Source organism: Mustelus asterias, chromosome 5, assembly GCF_964213995.1.
Source record: "Mustelus asterias chromosome 5, sMusAst1.hap1.1, whole genome shotgun sequence".
NCBI classification, from domain to species: domain Eukaryota; kingdom Metazoa; phylum Chordata; class Chondrichthyes; order Carcharhiniformes; family Triakidae; genus Mustelus; species Mustelus asterias.
Genome location: NC_135805.1, coordinates 132,920,563 through 132,935,840, shown reverse-complemented (window position 1 = coordinate 132,935,840; position 15,278 = coordinate 132,920,563). Strand labels below are relative to the sequence as shown.

The 15,278-nt window shown below is 44.6% G+C and overlaps 1 protein-coding gene across 1 annotated transcript in view; it reads left to right on the top strand.

The window, feature by feature from the left end:
• Positions 1 to 15,278, top strand: part of col9a1b (collagen, type IX, alpha 1b) — a 195,962-nt gene that overhangs the window by 110,343 nt on the left and 70,341 nt on the right. The window contains exons 17-18 of the mRNA XM_078213596.1: positions 11,316 to 11,369; positions 14,155 to 14,208. Of these exons, the coding sequence (XP_078069722.1) occupies positions 11,316 to 11,369; positions 14,155 to 14,208 (108 nt within the window). The remainder of the gene's footprint in view (positions 1 to 11,315; positions 11,370 to 14,154; positions 14,209 to 15,278) is intronic.

The window sequence follows — 15,278 nt, the reverse complement described above, 5'->3', positions numbered from 1 at the left end:
GTGGACAGGGGAATGTCTACGGATGTTATTATATGCCCTTTTAGAAGGCATTTGACAAAGACCCTCATGAGGGATTGTTAACTAAAGTGTAGTGGAATTAGGGCAAATTATTGACTTAGAACCATAGAATCCTACAGTGCAGAAGGAGGCCATTCGGCCCATGGAGTCTGCACTGACCACAATCCTACCCAGGCCCTATCCCCATAGCCCCATGCATTTACCCTAGCTAGTCCCTCTGACACTAAGTGGCAATTTACCATGGCCAATCCACCTAACCCGCACATCTTTGGACTTGGTTAGGAAGTCATCAACGTGTAAGGAGACAGAGAGTAGGGATAACGGACAGGTACTGTAACTGGCAGGATGTGATGATTTTTGTCCCTGAAGGATACGTGTTGGGACATCAACTATCCATTATATTTGTCAACAACTTAATAGACAGAGAGCCACATTTTCAGGTTTGCCAATGACATAAAGATAGGAGGCATTGTTAAGCAGTGTAGGTGGAAGCATATAATTACAGAGATCGGAAACAAAGAAATATTAGAAGATTAAATGAAGGGGAAAAGCTGCAGCAAATGTCAATATAGGAAATTGTGAGGTAATCTGCTTTGAGGCTGATAGAACAGAGTACTTTTTAAAACAATTGAAAGAGACTTAGGGACTGCTGTTACATTGATCATTGAATTTCACAAACAGGTACAGAAAATTATCAGAACGGCTGACGGAATGATGGCCTTTACATCTAGAGGACTAGAATACAATGGGGTGAAAGTCATCCATTAGCTGTACAAAGCCCTGGTTAGAGCACACCTGGTGTACTGTTCATAGTTCTGGGCAACACACATTAGAAAGGACATAGTGGGGTGGGAGAGAACGCAGTGTAGAAACATACAGTGCAGAAGGAGGCTATTTGGCCCACTGAGTCTGCACCAACTCTCCACCTTATCCCCATAACCCTGCATTTCCCATGGCCAATCAACCTAACCTACACATCTTTGGACTGTGGGAGCAAACCGGAGCACCCAGAGGAAACCCATGCTAGATTTGTTAGAATGGTACCTGGACTCCAAGGGTGGATTTTTCCTGTCCTGCCCGCCACTGGAATTGTACCGGGCCGGGGCGGACCATGCAAAGCTCCGTTGACCTAGGACAGGATTTTCCAGTCTTGCGGCGAGTGCGGCCAGAAAATCCCACTCCAAGGGATAAATTACAAGACAGGATTTGCATTTATATACCACCTTTCATGACTGCCAGACATATCAAAGTGCTTTACAGCAAATGAAGTACTTTTGAAGTGTAGTCACTGTTGTAATGTAGGAAAGGCAGCCACCAGTTTGCACACAGCAAACTCCCACAAATAGCAGTGTGATCATGAGCCGATAATCTGGTTTTTTTGTGTGATGTTGATTGAAAAATAAATATTGGCCAGGACACCGAGGAGAACTCCCTTGTTCTTTTTCAATATCGTGCCAAGGGCTCTTCCGCATCCACACAGGCAAGTAGATGAGGCTTTAGTTTAATGTCTCTACTGAAAGGTGGCACCTACAACAGGATGGCACTACTTGAATACTGCACTGAGAGTGTCAACCTTGATTAGCCCTAGAGTGGAACTTGAACTTGGAATGTTGGTACTTAGAGGCAGGAATGTTGCCAATTGAACCATGATACTGATACTGCAAAAGTTACCATTGGCACAGCAGAGAATGGTTATGATCCATTAACCTCTGTGTAATAGGCCCAGTAAACTTCTGCTTACATACAAAAATCAGGGTTGAATTCCCCGGGATTTAGGAGACTAAGGACAAGTTTTCAAGATATGAATGGGAACTGGGAGGGGAGATAGCAAAAAAAATTTCCACTGTTTAGGGACTCGAGAACCAAGGGGAATAATCTGAAAAAAATAGATCCAGACCTTTCAGGAATGAAATTAGGAAAAGTTGCCACACATACAGGGTGGTAGAAGTTTGTAACTCTTCTTCAATTGGTGATGGATGTTAGATCAATTGTTAATTTTAAAACTAAGACTGATTAAATTTGAATATTGCTGAAAAGGGAGACATGTTTTCATCTTGCACTAAGGACAAATACTATTATTCTACATAGTAACCTTAGATGTGGCACTCTATCAAATGCTTTTTGGAAATCCAAGCACACCACATCTACAGGTTCCCCTTCTTCCATCTTGCTTACTATTTCCTCAAAGAGCACCAATCAATTAGCTAATTATGATTTCCCTTTCCCAAAACCATGTTGACACAGCTGCAATTGTGATTTTCTAACTATCCTGCTACTACCCTTTCCATAATGGATTCTTGCATTTTCCCTATGACAGACGTTAGGCTAACGGGCCTGCATTTTCCTGCCTTCCATCTCCCTCCTTTCTTGAATAGAGGTGTCACATTTGTCATTTTCCATTCTGCCGGGACCCTTGCAGAATCCAGGAAATTTTGGAAGATCACAACCCATGCATCTACTATTACTGCAGTCACTTGATTTGAAACCATAGGATGAAAGCCATTGGTTCTTAGTTTTCCCAGTACCTTTTCCCTAGTGATTGTTTTAAGTTCCCCATTCTCTTTTCCCTCGTGATTTTCAACTATTCTTGGGATTTTTTTGTGTCTTCTACAGTGAAGTCCGACAGAAAATACTTGAGCAGTGCCTCTGTCTTCTATTAATTTCCCAGTCTTGCCCTCCAAGGGACTTTAGTTAGTATTTTCCTTTTTAAATACATACTGACTCTTTAAATACTCTTACTGACAGTTTTTATATTTCTGGCTAGCTTTCTCTTATATTTTTATTTCTCCCACCTTATATTTTTAGTTTTTTTTCATTAAGTTTCATAGAATCCCTGCAGTGCAGAAGGAGGCCATTCAGCCTATCAAGCCTACACCAACAACAATCCCACCCAGGCCCTATCCCTGTAGCCCCACGTATTTACCCTGCTAATCACCCTGATACTAAGGAGCAATTTAGCATGGTCAATCCACCTAACCCGCACATCATTGGACTGTGGGAGGAAACCAGAGCACCGAAGGAAACCAATGCAGGCAGGGGGAGAACGTACAAACTCCATGCAAATAGTCACTAGAGGCCAGGATTGAACTGGGTTCCTGGTTCTGTGAGGTAGCAGTGCTGACCACTGTGCCACCATGCCGCCACTGATTTCTGAAATCTGTCTGACCTACCAGTATTGTAGTATTGTACGTTTTTTCTTCAAATTTAATACTATCCTTAACTTTTTTGCTTAGTCGTGGATGGTGCATCCTTTGCACTGTCTTAATGGAATATATCTTTGTTGAGAGTTGCAAAATATTTCCTCTTAATGTCTGCCACTACTTGACTATTGCTCTGCTTTTCAATCTACTTTCCCAGTTCACTTTAGCCAACTCTGTCTTCATATCCTTGTAATTGCCCTTATTTAGGTTTCTGACACCAATTTTAGGCACTCACTTCTCACCCTCAATCTGAAAGTGAAACTCTATAACGTTATGATCACTGTTGCTTTTACTATGAGATCATTAGAGATTCTATAATTAACTAATCCTGCTTCATTGCACATTACCAGGTTTAGAATAGCCTGTCCATTGTTGACACTACAACGAGACTGCTCTAAGAAATTATCCACCATACACTCTATGAACTCAGGCTACCTTTGCCACTCTATGTGAAGTTTAAAACCGCCTGTGAATATTTCAGTACCTTTCTTCCAAGCATCCATGATATTTTCCTGTGTACCATGTTCTACAGTGTAGCTACTGTTAGGGAGTCTATAAGCTATCCCATAAGTGATTGTTTTAACCATTACTATTTCTTATCTCTACCCAAACTGATTCTACATATTAATCTTCTGATCTGGGCTAATTTCTCATTGCAGCACCAATGCCATTCTTAATTAAGAGAGCTACCCATAGAACCATAGAAAATTACAGCTCAGAAACGGGCCCTTTGGCCCTTCTTGTCTGTGCCGAACCATTTTTTGCCTAGTCCCACTGACCTGCACTTGAACCATATCCCTCCACATCCCTCCCATCCATGAACCCGTCCAAGTTTTTCTAAAATGTCAAAAGTGACCCCGCATTTACCACTTTATCCGGCAGCTCATTCCACACTCCCACCACTCTCTGCGTGAAGAAGCCCCCCCTAATATTCCCTTTAAGCTTTTCTCCTTTCACCCTTAACCCATGCCCTCTGGTTTGTTTTCTCCCCTAGCCTCAGTGGAAAAAGCCTGCTTGCATTCACTCTATCTATACCCATCAAAATCTTATACACCTCTATCAAATCTCCCCTCATTCTTCTACGCTCCAGGGAATAAAGTCCCAACCTATTCAATCTCTCTCTGTAACTCAGCTTCTCAAGTCCCAGCAACATCCTTGTGAACCTTCTCTGCACTCTTTCAACCTTATTTACATCCTTCCTGTAACTAGGTGACCAAAACCGTACACAATACTTTAAATTCAGCCTCTCCAATGCCTTATATAACCTTACCATAACACTTTTATACTCGATACTCCGATTTATAAAGGCCAATGTACCAAAGGCACTCTTTACGACCCTATCCACCTGTGACGTCACTTTTAGGGAATTCTGTACCTGTATTCCCAGATCCCTCTGTTCAACTGCACTCTTCAGAGTCCTACCATTTACCCTGTACGTTCTACTTTGGTTTGTCCTTCCAAAGTGCAATATCTCACACTTGGCTGCGTTAAATTCCATTTGCCATTTTTCAGCCCATTTTTCTAGTTGTCCAAATCCCTCTGCAAGCTTTGAAAACCTTCCTCACTGTCCACTACACTTCCAATCGTATCATCAACAAATTTACTGATCCAATTTACCACATTATCATCCAGATCATTGATATAGATGACAAACAACAGTGGACCCAACACCGATCCCTGCAGCACATCACTAGTCACAGGCCTCCACTCAGAGAAGCAATCCTCCACAACCACTCTCTGGCTTCTTCCATTGAGCCAGTGTCTAATCCAATTTACTACCTCCCCATGTATACCTAGCGACTGAACCTTCCTAACTAACCTCCCATGAGGGACCTTGTCAAAGGCCTTGCTGAAATCCAGGTAGACAACATCCACCGCCTTCCCTTCATCCACTTTCCTGGTGACCTCCTCGAAAAACTCTAATAGATTGGTCAAACATGACCTACCACGCACAAAGCCATGTTGACTCTCCCTAATAAGTCCCTGTCTATCCAAATATTTGTAGATCCTATCCCTAATCATACCTTCCAATAACTTGCCCACCACCGATGTCAAACGTACTGGCCTATAATTTCCCGGATTTCTTTTGGAACCTTTTTCGAAACAACGGAACAACATGAGCCACCCTCCAATCATCCAGCACCTCCCCCGTGAATACTGACATTTTAAATATGTCTGCCAGGACCACTGCAAGTTCAACCCTGTCACCTTTTTTTCCTATCCTTCCAAAATGTCAATATTTAGGTCCCAGCCTTCATAGAAATCATAGAAACCCTACAGTGCAGGAAGAGGCCAATCGGCCCATCGAGTCTGCACCAACCACAATCCCACCCAGGCCCTATCCCCGTATCCCTACATATTTTACCCGCTAATCCCTCTAACCTACGCATCTCAGGACACTAAGGGGCAATTTTAGCCTGGCCAATCAACCTAACCCGCACATCTTTGGACTGTGGGAGGAAACCGGAGCACCCGGAGGAAACTCACACAGACACGAGGAGAATGTGCAAACGCCACACAGACAATGACCCGAGCCGGGAATCGAACCCAGGTCCCTGGAGCTGTGAAGCAGCAGTGCTAACCACTGTGCTACCGTGCCCTGATCATCTTGCAACCAAATCTCTCAAATAACTATTAGATCATATATTTTTATTTCTATTTCTTATAATTTCATTCATTTTGTTATGGATGGCATTCATATTTAGATTCTTCAATTCTGTATTTTTACCATTATTGCAAACTCTGGCCTTATCTATTGGTGCAATCTTAGGGTTGTATGCTCTGTCCCCCTTACTGCCACAATCTGGCTATCCTTGCCCCCATCACTACTCTGATTTATGGCCTTATCCATTCTCTTTAGTTTATCACATCTTCAGTCAAATGATCCCTTCCCCCCACTATTTATTTTAAAGCCATCTCCACTGCCCACCAGCACACTGCTCTAAGCACAATTCAGGTGAAGAACATCCCAATGATACAGCTCCTACTTTCCTCAGTACTGGTGCTAGTGCCCCATGAATTAAAACCCATTCCTGCCACACCAATCCTTGAAACACATGTTCAACTCTCTACTCTTACTTACCCTATGCCAATTTGCTCATAGCTCAGGTGGTTTACCTTTGTGGTCCTGCTTTTTAATTTAGTTCCAGCGATGTTGTTGGGAACAGAAAAACTGGATCCTCCCTCTCTCACTGCAAGTTCCTCTCCAGCTGAACAAGTGGCCTGAATCCTGGCACTGGACAGGCTACACAGCCGTGAGGACTAACACTCTTGGCCACAGAGAACTCTGTCTATCCACCTGACTCTGCTGTTCCCAACTACCATTACATTCCTATTCACTCCCCCCACTTGAATGTCTCCCTGCTGCACAATGACGTGGCCAGTTTGCTCATCCACCCTGCAGCCCTCTCACTCGTCCATAGATAGTGCAAGAACCTCAAACTTGTTGGACAATTGCAAGGGCTGAGCCTCCTCCACTTCTGATTCCCCAACCCTGTCTCATTTGCAGTCACATTTTCTTATCCTTGAATATGGAACAAATCAGGAGACCCTAGCCTAAGGGGTGAGACTGCCTCCGAGAACAAAGTGTCCACGTAACATTTCCCCTCCCTAATAAATTGCAGTATCTGACGCTTGGACTCCAGCCCATCAACTCTGAGCCAAACTCCTCAAGCTGCAGACAATTAATGCAGATGTAGTTGCTACGAGTGCCCACCAGTAACCACACGCTACAGCTGCAATGCATCACCTGACCTGCCTCTTTATTGTGAATAATTTAACTAATTAAGTTTTGAAAAAACACTCAATAGTTATCTGTAATTATGTCAAATAGTTTCACTAGATAAGCTGTAAATATAATGCAACATCCTCCCCTGTGTCCATTTAAGCTACAACCTTCAATTTATAGAGAAAAAGAAACTTAAAACTCATCAACTACTGATCTATCTGCTTAGTCAATTAATACTTCTGGATTTTAGCTCTTATGCCCACTGCTAATCTGTCCACACTCCTTTAACTAAAAAAAGGTCAGAAAAGCACCTCCTCTGTCACTGCACCACATTCCCTCACTCACCAAATGCCCTCACTGCTCTAAATTCTCAAGTTCACACTGTGTCTAGTTGCACTCAGTGATGAGCTGCTGTCTTCATGTTTGCTTACTTTGTGCACTTAGCAAGACCATCTGTATTTTACTAGCTGAAATGCTACAGCATTGAGTCAACACTGCTGGCTGGAGAAACCAGTTTAAACTAGCTATCTAGAGAAGCAGCTGCCTCGCTAGAAGAGAGCTTGAAAATGCTCAACTTCAACAGTAAATTGCAGTTAAATTGCTAATTGACACTAGATTTAGAAAGAGATTAACCCTTAAAATTCCCTCAAATCAAAATCCCAAGCTCACACTTGTATCCAGCTGCACTCAGTAACAAGCTGCACTCTTTGTGCTTGCTTCATGCTCTGCTGTTTGCGGAGAACGTGTCCCTGTGTATTAATGTATGTTTCTTTCATAAGTGAGCCACATTCTATGAGTTGCTTTCTCTATGGCAACACCTCAGCCAATCAGAGTTGTCTTGCCAACCAATCAGCACCCTTCCCTCCTATGGTATAAATAGTTATGATGAGCTGAAATTTGGCTTTTTTGCATTTGTCCTGGTGAGTTCACGGCAAAAAGCTTCTGCAACATCTCCCTTTTCAGCCATATTGATTATTTTTTTCTGTTAAGGTATTAAGATATATGGATCAAAGATGGGTAAATGGAGTTAGTTTGCAGATTAGCCTTGATCTCTTAGAATGGCAGAACATGGACAAGTGGCTAAATGGCCAACTCTGATATCTATGTTTGCCGTTCTAAGTTTAACATTGTAGCTATATTCTGATTTTAGACTTAATGTAAGAAAGTTAGTAAAGAACTTGTATAATATTTTATTGGGACATCATAAAGCCCATTACAGCTAATGATGTATTAGTTGGAAATGTATTTTTTTCTAGTTTAAAAAAAATTATGTATTCTGATCTGTTAATACTTATTCAACTGAAAGTCATAGCTCCAATAATTCTTGAGTTTCATAGGATTCGTGGGGCAAAAATAGAGTATGGTAGCACAATGGTTATCTTGTTGGACCAGAAATCTAGAGGCCCAGACTAATAATGCAGAGACATGAGTTCAAATCCCACCTTAGCAGCTGGGAATTTAGTTAATTAATTAAATAACATATGGAAGAAAAAACTAGTTCCAGTTATAATGACCATAAAACTATCATCAATTATTGTAAAACATCTGGTTCACTAATGTCCTTTAGGGAAGGAAATCTGTCGTTCTTACCTGGCCTGGCCTACATGTGACTCCAGAGCCACAGCAATGTGGTTGACTCCTTGATGATGACCTAGCAAGCCACACAATTGAATTGAAGAATGTGATTGACTGTTACTCTCTTGTGGATAACCAGGGAAGGCCAATAAATTTCCAGCAATGCCCACATTTCATCAATGAACAATAGTTCATTGTTCAACAACAGTGAACAGAACTCCTGAATACCAAAGGCAATGGTTTTCCAATGCCCATGCCAACAGTGACTACTGGCACTGTTGGCATGTAACTTTGGTGTCAGATTTGGCCCTGAGGTGAGCTTCCAGCTAACTTCATATACCCATCTTTACACATATATCTTAATACCTTTGCTTAATAAAAAAAACAAGATGGCTGAAAAGGGAGATGTTGCAGAAGCTTTTTGTCTTGAACTCACCAGGACAAATGCAAGAATGCCAAATTTCAAATGATCATAAAAATTTCTACCATAGGAAGGAAGGGTGCTGATTGTTTGGCAAGACAACTCTGATTGGTTGAGGTGTTGCTGTAGAGAATGCAACTCATAAAATGTGGCTCATTTATGTTTGCTGGAAGCAACATGCATTAATACACAGGGGCACATTCTCTGCAAACAGTGGTTTTACTATGTTAAGGCACTAGTGCAAGTTGTTGTTGGTCTCTTAAGAATGCACCTACAATTTTGACTATTTTCAGCAGCAGTATTAAGAGTCCAGTTCCACTGCAGCAACAGCATTGTTTGGAAGTGATTTACTTTTGAAATTCCCACTACAGCAGTGGCATTGGTGTCAGCTGTGGTGGGAACCTGATTCTGGATTGAAGTGCAGCGAAATTAAAGTGGGTGTCTCTTGATGAACCTTCACTTTACTCTGGGGGCAGGTCAGGACCCAAATACACGGTGAAACTTTGTTTCCATTTAAATTGGCAGGTGATCAAGGGGATTGACAGGAAGAGAATGAATAAGCTGAAACATTGGGAGGAGCAGAGTTAAAAAATAGGACGAAAGAGCTAGGAAGATAACAGAGAAAATAATTTAAAGTTAACAACTGCAAATACAGGCAGCATGAGCAGAGAGAGTAAAGAGATAGAACAATGAGCAGATAGATGGATTAGAAAGAGCAGAGAGAAAACGTGGCCGTAATCAGAAGAGAGAAGAGAACAAGATAGATTGAAAAAAAAACACAGCAGAAAGTAAAAACAGAGAGGCCCCGAAACGGAAAACACAACAGGGACAAGAAACAATGGGCTGGAATTCCCTAACCTAGCCCACAGCTGGGATTCTCCAGTCCCACTGCTGTGAATGAAGATTTGGCTGAGCGCCAAATTCTTCGTTCTCGCTGACAGTGGTAGTATGAGACTTGATCATTCTGGCCAGTATCGATTGTATTGATGTGAGAGTGAATAGAGCCAGTTATAAATGCAAAGCTAAGACCTACAACCAAAGTGTGATTTATTAAGGTTGTGTCATAATGGACTCGATTTTAACTTGAGGGTAAGAGACAGGAGGGAGGCCCAGCTGATTCCCGTGTCCCGACCTCATTCACATGATGCTGGCTGACTTCTCAACCAGAAGAGTTGTGAAGTACGCACTGATGGAAGAGCTCATTTTCAGCAGCCCCCTCACTCTCCCCCGCCCCACCAATTATCCAGCTCACCGCATTTTCCTCAATGTTACTCACCCAGATTATCCTTTTAGCACAAACACTGGAGGAAGAAGAGTTACCCTTAAGTCTTTCCAAATAGGAAGCTAAGAAAGGTGGAACTCTGAGGGAGTACTTATCAGTTTTTTGCTTACAACTCCTACACTTGCTCCAAACTACTGCCAAGTTGAGGTAAGGATAATGGGTGAAAATAATACATGTGGTCAGTGCCTCTGAACGTATCGTCAAATTTGTGTTTGATTTGATTTGATTTATTATTGTCACATGTATTGGGATACAGTGAAAAGTATTGTTTCTTGCGCGCTATACAGACAAAGCATACCGTTCATAGAGTACATAGGGGAGCAGAAAAGGAGAGGGTGCAGAATGTAGTGTTATGGTCATAGCTAGGGTGTAGAGAAAGATCAACTTAATATCAGGTAAGCCCATTCAAAACTCTGATGGCAGCAGGGAAGAAGCTGTTCTTGAGTCAGTTGTTATGTGACCTCTGACTTTTGCATCTTTCTCCCGAAGGAGGAAGATGTAAGAGAGAATGTCCGGTGTGCATGGGGTCCTTGATTATGCTGGGCTGCTTTTCCGAGGCAGCAGGAAGTGCAGATGGAGTCAATGGATAGGAGGCTGGTTTGCGTGATGGAGTGGGTTATGTTCACGGCCCTTTGTAGTTTCTTGCGGTCTTGGGCAGAGCAGGAGCCATACCAAGTTATGATACATCCGGAAAGAATGCTTTCTATGGTGTATCTTGTAAAAATTGGTGAGAGTCATAGTAGACATGCCAAATTTCCTTAGCATCCTGAGAAAATGGAGGTGTTGGTGGGCTTTTTTAACTATAGCATCGGTGTGGAGGAACCAGGACAGGTTGCTGGTGATCTGGACACCTAGAAACTTGAAGCTCTCAATAATCTGGTCTCCAACTGCCATAGGATTTATATTCCAAAACTCATCAATTCAAAGAAACCTATCTTCCTCTGTAACATGGTTTTGCTCTTGTTGCCTTTGAATTGCGTCGCTTTGCATATTCTTTTGTTCTTCCTGTCGATGCAGCTATCAGATTACGCTCGGTCACTGTGTTGGACAGTAAACCTGCTTACCTTTCTCATTTTGTTTTTTATCTCTCAGGGTGAAGAAGGTGAACAGGGAGCTCCTGGAGAATTAGGTGCTCAAGGCTCTCCAGTAAAGTATTTTACTCTTCAAATATATCTTGTGATGTTTGGATTGGGTCTTTGACCATGAGAAATATTGTGCTGAATTCTCACTTTTGCCACCAGGTATAAAACGAGCAGTCTTGGATTTGTTGCTTATTTTACACATCAAACCCTCCGCCCGATCCCCCCACACACCCAACCATAGAAATCAAACAGGTGTTGAGTAAAATGGGCAACTGATCTGCTATTCCTGTTTCTTTTCCACTCAGAGAACTAAATGAAAATTTGGGCAATGAGAGTCGGATTTTAATTAGTGTGAAGTGACCTCGAGTCACTAAAATGCATTTAATGAAAAGTATTCAAAGATTTAACATTCTCAAGGGAATTGACACACTCGATCCCCGTGACACACTTGGGAATGTCACAAACTCTGGTGCCATAAGGCAAGAAAGTATGTTCCCAATGGTGGGGTAGTCTAGAACTAGGGGTCATAGTTTGAAGATAAGCCTTTTAGAACTGAGGTGAGGAGAAATTCCTTCACCCAGAGAGTGGTGAATGTGTGGAATTCATTACCACAGAAAGTAGTTGAAGCCAAAACGTTGTTCAATTTTAAGTGGAAATTAGATATAGCTCTTGGGGCTAATTTCACCTGGAGCAGGACCAACCTCCTCTACTTGGGGGTCCATCTCTGCCCAGCCGAGGAATCCTGGCCGGCGAACTGGCGGGAGCTGGAGGCCAAAGTCTCCGCCCGCCTGAATCGCTGGACAGGACTGCTCCGAGTGCGAGTTCGCGTCATAAACCAGCTGGTCGCCTCCATGCTGTGGTACCGGCTGGTCCCTTTGACCCCTCCCCCTGGCTTTGTCGCCAATATCCAGAGAACCCTCTTGCGGTTCTTCTGGGACAATCGACTGCACTGGGTCCCTGCTGCGGTTCTGCATCTCCCGCTTGAGGAGGGCGGACAAGGTCTGGTGTGCCTCCGCACTCAGATAGCGACCTTCCACCTCCAGGCCCTGCAGAGATACCTTTACGTTGAGCCCCTTCCACAGTGGTGTGCCATGGCGACGTATTTCTTCTGCCAGTGGCACGGCCTCAATTATGACGTGCAGCTCCTGCATATCGAACTGGGGCGTGTTTCGACCGCCCTGCAGGAGTTGCCCGTCTTCTACCAGGACCTTCTCACTGTCTGGAACACGGTCGCCTCGTGATGCAGCTCCCCCCCCGTCAGGAGTAGCGGCTCTCGTGCGCGAGCCGCTGCTCAGGAATCCGCTCCTCCAGCCGTATGACTTCAGGTGGCTGGCGGAGAGGAGGGCTGTGGACGCTGGGGTGACCAGAATCGGGGACGTGCTCGATGGCGGAGGGGCGGGCTGGATGAGTCCCCGCGTGCTGGCTGAGCGCGCGGGGACGACCGTCCGGCACGCGGCCAAAGTCATCCTAGACCTTAGGACGGTCGTGCACGGCCACGAAACTGCACGCAAACTCGAGGCGGCGCAGGCGTGCGGTGGGATCCCGCCTGAGCGTTCCCCTGTTCGGACGGAATTCCACATTGGCCCAAAACCTCAACCCCCCTGCCTGGGTGAGGTGCCCCACAGCCTGAGCCGCCTCGCGGAAATGTCCTCCATGCCTTTTTTTACCACGCGGAGGCGTTTCCTGTGCGGGCTGCTGCTGCACACCTTCCATCACTGCCTCTTCGCCTGTCGCCCGGATACACCTTGACGGGCCTTTGTGCCGCCGGGCGGCGGAGGTCTCCGCTGGAGGTCCCTCTACGGAGGGATCTCCCCCAATTACGCCGGGGACCTGGGGTGGAGGGTGATGCATGCAGCAGTGCCGCACAACCGTAGGATTCACTGGTTCACGGGCTCCGAAGACTGCCCTTTCTGTGGCCTTGTGGAGTCCGTGGACCATGTCTATGTTGTGTGTCTTAGGCTGCACTCCCTTTATGTTTTCCTAAAGAACCTTTTATTGATGTTTTGTTTGCACTTCAGTCCCACGCTTCTGATCTATGGACACCCGGTGCGGAGAGGGGAGGGTTGGGATGGCGACCTCCTCGTGAACCTGCTCCTGGGCCTGGCGAAACGCGCCATTTACCGGTTCAGGCAGCGGGCGATCGACGGGGCCGCCCATCCTGACTGTCTGCCCCTCTACCGCGGCTACGTTCGCGGCCGGGTGTCCCTGGAGAGGGAGCATGCAGTGTCCACGGGCGCGGTTGACGCCTTCCGCGCCCGCTGGGCACCGCAGGGTGCGTTATCGACCCTAATAATCACATTTTAATTTGACGTTTTTAAGTTTTCTTTGTACTTTGATTTCTGTTCGGGCTGTTCCCCCTCCTTTTTGGGGAGCTGCCCCTTTTACTTTGTCCTGACTTAATCTGAGTTTGTTTATTTGGTTTGACCTAAAAAGAGGGCAGCAGTGCTAACCACTGTGCCACCCTAGACTGGACTGAATGGAATTATTTATAGTTTTGTTCGCCTGTACTCAATTAAATATTTGTTGATGTTTCTTCACATCAGCAAAATGCTTATTTTCTTGGTCCGATACCTAATACATGGCACCGCTCTCAATAGCGGCACTGGAATGTCAGCCTAGGTGGTGGTGTTCAGGTGCTGGAGTGGAACTTGAACCCACAACCTCGGAGGCCAGTGTGCCACCAACTGAGCTGCAATTGGCAGCGATCCTACAAATAATTTGTGCATTTTGCTCAGCTGGAATGAGGAGATTAAAACTGGCATCAGGCATTCTTTGTCCAAAGGTATTCTTCTAACTGCTTCTAATAGTTAATTGTCCAGATTAACGGGAGATTATTTTGTCAATTTCAGGGCACACAAGGTCCACGAGGGTTTGCTGGCATGGAAGGAAGAAAGGGTGATGTGGTAAGTTAAACTGATGCAATCTCGCTGAGTTCGAGCACAGACGCCTGAATTTCCACCGTTAAACTGCAACTTGCATCTCTCTCTGCATCAAACCTCTCCTGACTTTCCACAAAGTTACAGAAATGACAGTGCAAGATTTAAAACTGAGTCCATATTTCCTCCCAGTGAAATGAAGGAAGGTTAATATCCCGCTGGCTGAGAGGAACCTTATACAACCTTTTTCTTCACCGGCATTTTAAATTATTGGCAGAAATTTTCCAGAAATTTGTGGTCCCGCTGATTGTGACCAACCCCTGTGGAGCATTCCTTTGTGGCAGAGGGTGTGGGGCAGGCAAAACCCCATAGACATCGGCAGGATTGGAAGGTGTCTCTGCCGGCCAATGGCTGGCAGCCTCCTCCGCCAGAAAATACATCACTGGGCATCTAGAAAATCCCACCCATTACTTTGAGAATATTTCATAACTCTTTTGGACCCCCCAAAAGAGCATCTACCGGGACCCAATACCCCACCCTAAACCTGTGCATTGACCATGGCCAATCCACCTAACCGACACATCTTTGGACACCAAGAGGCAATTTAGCATGGTCAATCCACCTAACCTGCAAATCCTTGGAGTTTGGGAGGAAACTGGAGCACCCAGAAGAAACCCACGCAGACATGGGGGGAAAGTGTAAACTCCAAACAGACAGTCAACCAAGACTGGAATCGGACCATGGTCCCTGGCGCTGTGAGGCAGCAGTGCTAAACGTTTCACTGTTTTTAAAACGCTATTGAGTAACTATTTGCAGGGCTATGGGGAAAGAACAGTGGGATTGGACTATTAATATAGGATTATAGAAACAGGATTAGGCCCTTGTTCCTGTTCCATCATTCAGTTGACCTGAGACCCATCTCCAAATACCCACTTCTTGTCCCCCCGACCCTCCAATATCCTTTCGTATCCTTCACTAACGAAGACCTATCAATCTCAGTTTTAAAATTAACAACTGATCAGAAGAAATAGGAGCAGTGAAGAGAGCCTCCTCCGCCACTCATTAAGATCATGGCTGATCTGATTGTGGCCTTAAGT